Raw genomic sequence first — 3,602 nt, 5'->3', positions numbered from 1 at the left:
GTAGTTTTAGTAGAGACGGGGTTTCACCGTGTTGACCAGGATGGTCTCGATCTCTTGACCTCGTGATCCACCCGCCTCGGCCTCCCAAAGTGCTGGGATTACAGGCGTGCGCCACCGTGCCCGGCCTTGCCCAGCTTTTAAATAACATCTTTCAGCATTCTGTTCTTCGCTTTTTTGTGTTCTCAGTCCGTGTATCTCACAGGTCTGCTCATTCCTAAGGCTTTGACTGTTTCGTTTTTTGAGATGGAGTCTTACTTCGCAAATCTCAGCTCACTGCAACCTCCGCATCCCAGATTTAAGCGATTATTCTGTCGTAGCCTCTTGAGTAGCTGGGACTACAGGCGCATGCCACCACACTCGGCTAATTTTTGTATTTTTACCAGAGATAGGGTTTTCACCATATTGGCCAGGCTGTTCTCAAACTCCTGACTCATAGTCTGCCTACCTTGGCCTCCCAAAGTACTGGGATTATAGGTGTGAGCCACTGTGCCCGGCGGCTTTGACTATTTCTTATGTGATAAAGACTCCAATGTCTATTAAAATCCCTTGACTTTCTAGATCACTTGACTCATTTAAATTTCTGATTTCATATTGTTAATTGAAAGCTCCTCTTGAACTGAACTCACACTGTTCTTTTTTTTTTTATTAATAGAGAAAGGGTTTTTCCATATTGGTTAGGCTGGTCTTGAACTCCCATAAGTCACTGTGCCTGCCCCAAACTCACTGTTCTAAGCCAGACATCTCTAGCCTATAGCCTATTATTTCTACTTCATCTTGGTCAATCACTATCATTTGTAAACTAAGCTAGAAAACAGGAAGTCTTCTGTAATCCGTAACTATTGCTTTTCCTTCATTTATCTCTCTTCCTTCACTTTTTCCATGTCACTGTAGACATTGATGACTGTGTCCTATCAGATTTAATCTTCTGAGATTACAGATTTGCCTTTTATCTCCTGTCAAGGCCACAATTTTTGTTCTTCTAGATTTATTTTGATCATCTTGTAAACTTAAAATCACTCATCAAAATGTAGTTTGAGTTCTGCGTAGTTGGTCTGCCCACAGTGCTTCCTTACGTCACTTCCTGTGTCGTGGTGTCATTTTCTTTGTGTCTGTCTCCTTCAGCAGACAGTAAATCTCTTGAAGGCTTGCTGTTGACTCATCTTTGTGTCGTTGGTGTCTGACATAGTGTGCTGTATGGCTCCATTAGTGTTTGCTGAGGGGCTTAGGCTGGGGCTCAGTGCCTGAGTTCTCCTATTAGCCTCCCACTTATTTGCTTTCAGGTTTTGAGGCCTTTTTTACTGCGCCGAGTTAAGGTGGATGTTGAGAAGCAGATGCCCAAAAAGTATGAGCATGTTATCCGCTGCAGGCTCTCCAAGCGTCAACGCTGTCTCTATGATGACTTCATGGCACAGACCACGTAAGGGAGGAAGGAGGGTGGGTCCTGGGACTTGAGCATGGAGTGTAAGTAGCTGTTAGGATGTCCTATTTATTTTTCCTCTTTCCCCCAGAACTAAGGAGACGCTAGCCACAGGCCATTTCATGAGTGTCATCAACATTTTGATGCAGTTGAGAAAAGTTTGCAATCATCCAAATCTGTTTGACCCTCGACCTGTTACCTCCCCTTTCATCACCCCAGGCATCTGCTTCAGCACCGCCTCTCTGGTGCTAAGGGCCACTGATGTCCATCCCCTCCAGGTAAGTATGATTCTGTTAATGTAAAATGTAAAGGCTATTGGAATTACCCCAACCATGTACCTCTTTTTGTTAGACTAGGGTCTGACTTTTTGCATCCTTACTACTCCTCTAAGTATCATTCCCTTATTTTTATTTGTATTCTAGGCATGTGACTTAACGATGGTTTGGCTTAATATTTTTTGACTTTACTATGAATTAATCAGGATGTAACCCATCGTAAATTGAGGAGCATCTGGACTTAGAATGGTTCAACTTAAAATTTTTTACTTTTTGATGGGCTTATTGAGGATATTAAAGGGTATTACATTCTCAACTTGCTGAGGGTTTATTGGGATGTAACTTCATTGTAAGTCCAGGAGCATCTGCACCACATTTTGTTTATCTGTTCATCTGTCAGTGGGCACTTGGATTGTTTTCACCCTTTGGCTGTTGTGAATAAGGCAATGAACACAGGTGTACACATATTTCTGCTTTGTTTTTTGGGTATTTACTTAAAAGTGAAATTGCTGTAACATATGGTAATTACGTTTCTACGTATTGGAAAAACCTCTACATGTATACTGTAGTAGCTGCACAGTTTACATTTCCACCCCAGCAGGACACAAAGGTTCTAATTTCTCCACATCCTTGCCATTACTTGTTACTGTTTTTTGTTTTGTTTTGTTTTGGTTTTGTTACACCCATATTAATGAGTGCGAATTGGTATTTCATTGTGGTTTTGGTTTGCATTTCCTTGATGAGTGCTGTCAGGAATCTTTTCATGTGCTCATTGGCCATTTGTATATATCTTTGGAGAAATGTCTATTGAGGACTTTGCTAATTTGGGGGTTTTGTGTGGTGGTTGTTGAGTTGTAGGACATTATATACTTTGGAAATTAACCCATTATCAGTTGTGTAACTTGGAATTACTTTGTTACATTCCATGAGTTGCCTTTTCACTCTGTTGATAGTGTCTTTTGATGCACAATTTTTTTTCTTGGAGGTTTTTTCCAGAGACAAGGTCTGTCTCCAGTGGTGTGATCATAGCTCACTACAACCTTGAACTCCTGGGCACAAGCAGTCTTTTTGCATCAGCCTCCCAACTAGCTGGGACCACAGGCATGCACTACCACGACTGGCTAATTGAATTTTTTTTTTTTGAGACAGAGTCGCCTTGTTGCCAGGCTGGAGTGCAGTGGCGCAGTCTTGACTCAAGCTGCAACCTCTACCTCCTGGGTTGAAGTGATTCTCCTGCCTCAGCCTCCTGAGTAGCTGGGAGTATAGGCACGTGCCACCATGCCCAGCTAATTTTTGTATTTTTTGTAGAGACAGGGTTTCACCATATTGGCCAAGATGGTCTCAATCTCTTGACCTCATGATTCACCTGCCTTCGTCTCCCAGAGTGCTGGGATTACAGGCTTGAGCCACTGCAGCTGACCCCGCTAATTTTTTTTCTTTTTCGTTTTCTTGTAGAGATGGTGTGTTACCATGTTGCTCAGGCTGATCTCAAACTCCTGGGCTGAGTAGCTGGAACTATATGCATGGAACACTATGCTTGACTGATTTTTTTATTTTATTTTATTTTGTAGAGATGGGGTGTTGATATGTTGCGTAGACTGGTCTTGAACTCCTGGCCTCAAGTGGTCCTTCTGCCTTGGCCTCCAGAAGCTCTGGGATTATAGGCATGAGCTACCACACCTAATTCTAAATTTTTTTTTTTTTTTAGATGGGGTCTCGCTCTGTTGCCAGGCTGGAGTGCAGTGGCACAATCTCAGCTTACTGCAATCTCCACCTTCCGGGTTCAAGTGATTCTCCTTCCTCAGCCTCCCGGAGTAGCTGGGACTACAGGCGTGCACCACCACGCCCAGCTAATTTTTTGTATTTTTAGTAGAGATGGGGTTTCACCATGTTGGCCAGGACGGTCTTGA

General features: G+C 42.9%; 1 protein-coding gene across 4 annotated transcripts in view; it reads left to right on the top strand.

The window, feature by feature from the left end:
- LOC108293878 (Snf2 related CREBBP activator protein) overlaps positions 1-3,602 on the top strand; it is a 44,555-nt gene that overhangs the window by 19,029 nt on the left and 21,924 nt on the right. For all 4 annotated transcript variants that reach the window (XM_037733847.1, XM_017515484.2, XM_017515483.2 and 1 more), the window contains exons 17-18: positions 1,281-1,417; positions 1,509-1,695. In XM_037733847.1, the coding sequence (XP_037589775.1) occupies positions 1,281-1,417; positions 1,509-1,695 (324 nt within the window). The remainder of the gene's footprint in view (positions 1-1,280; positions 1,418-1,508; positions 1,696-3,602) is intronic.

This window comes from Cebus imitator, unplaced genomic scaffold, assembly GCF_001604975.1.
Source record: "Cebus imitator isolate Cc_AM_T3 unplaced genomic scaffold, Cebus_imitator-1.0 Scaffold552, whole genome shotgun sequence".
Lineage (NCBI taxonomy): Eukaryota > Metazoa > Chordata > Mammalia > Primates > Cebidae > Cebus > Cebus imitator.
The sequence above is the reverse complement of the archived record's forward strand: the minus strand, read 5'-3'. Positions and strand labels throughout refer to the sequence as shown.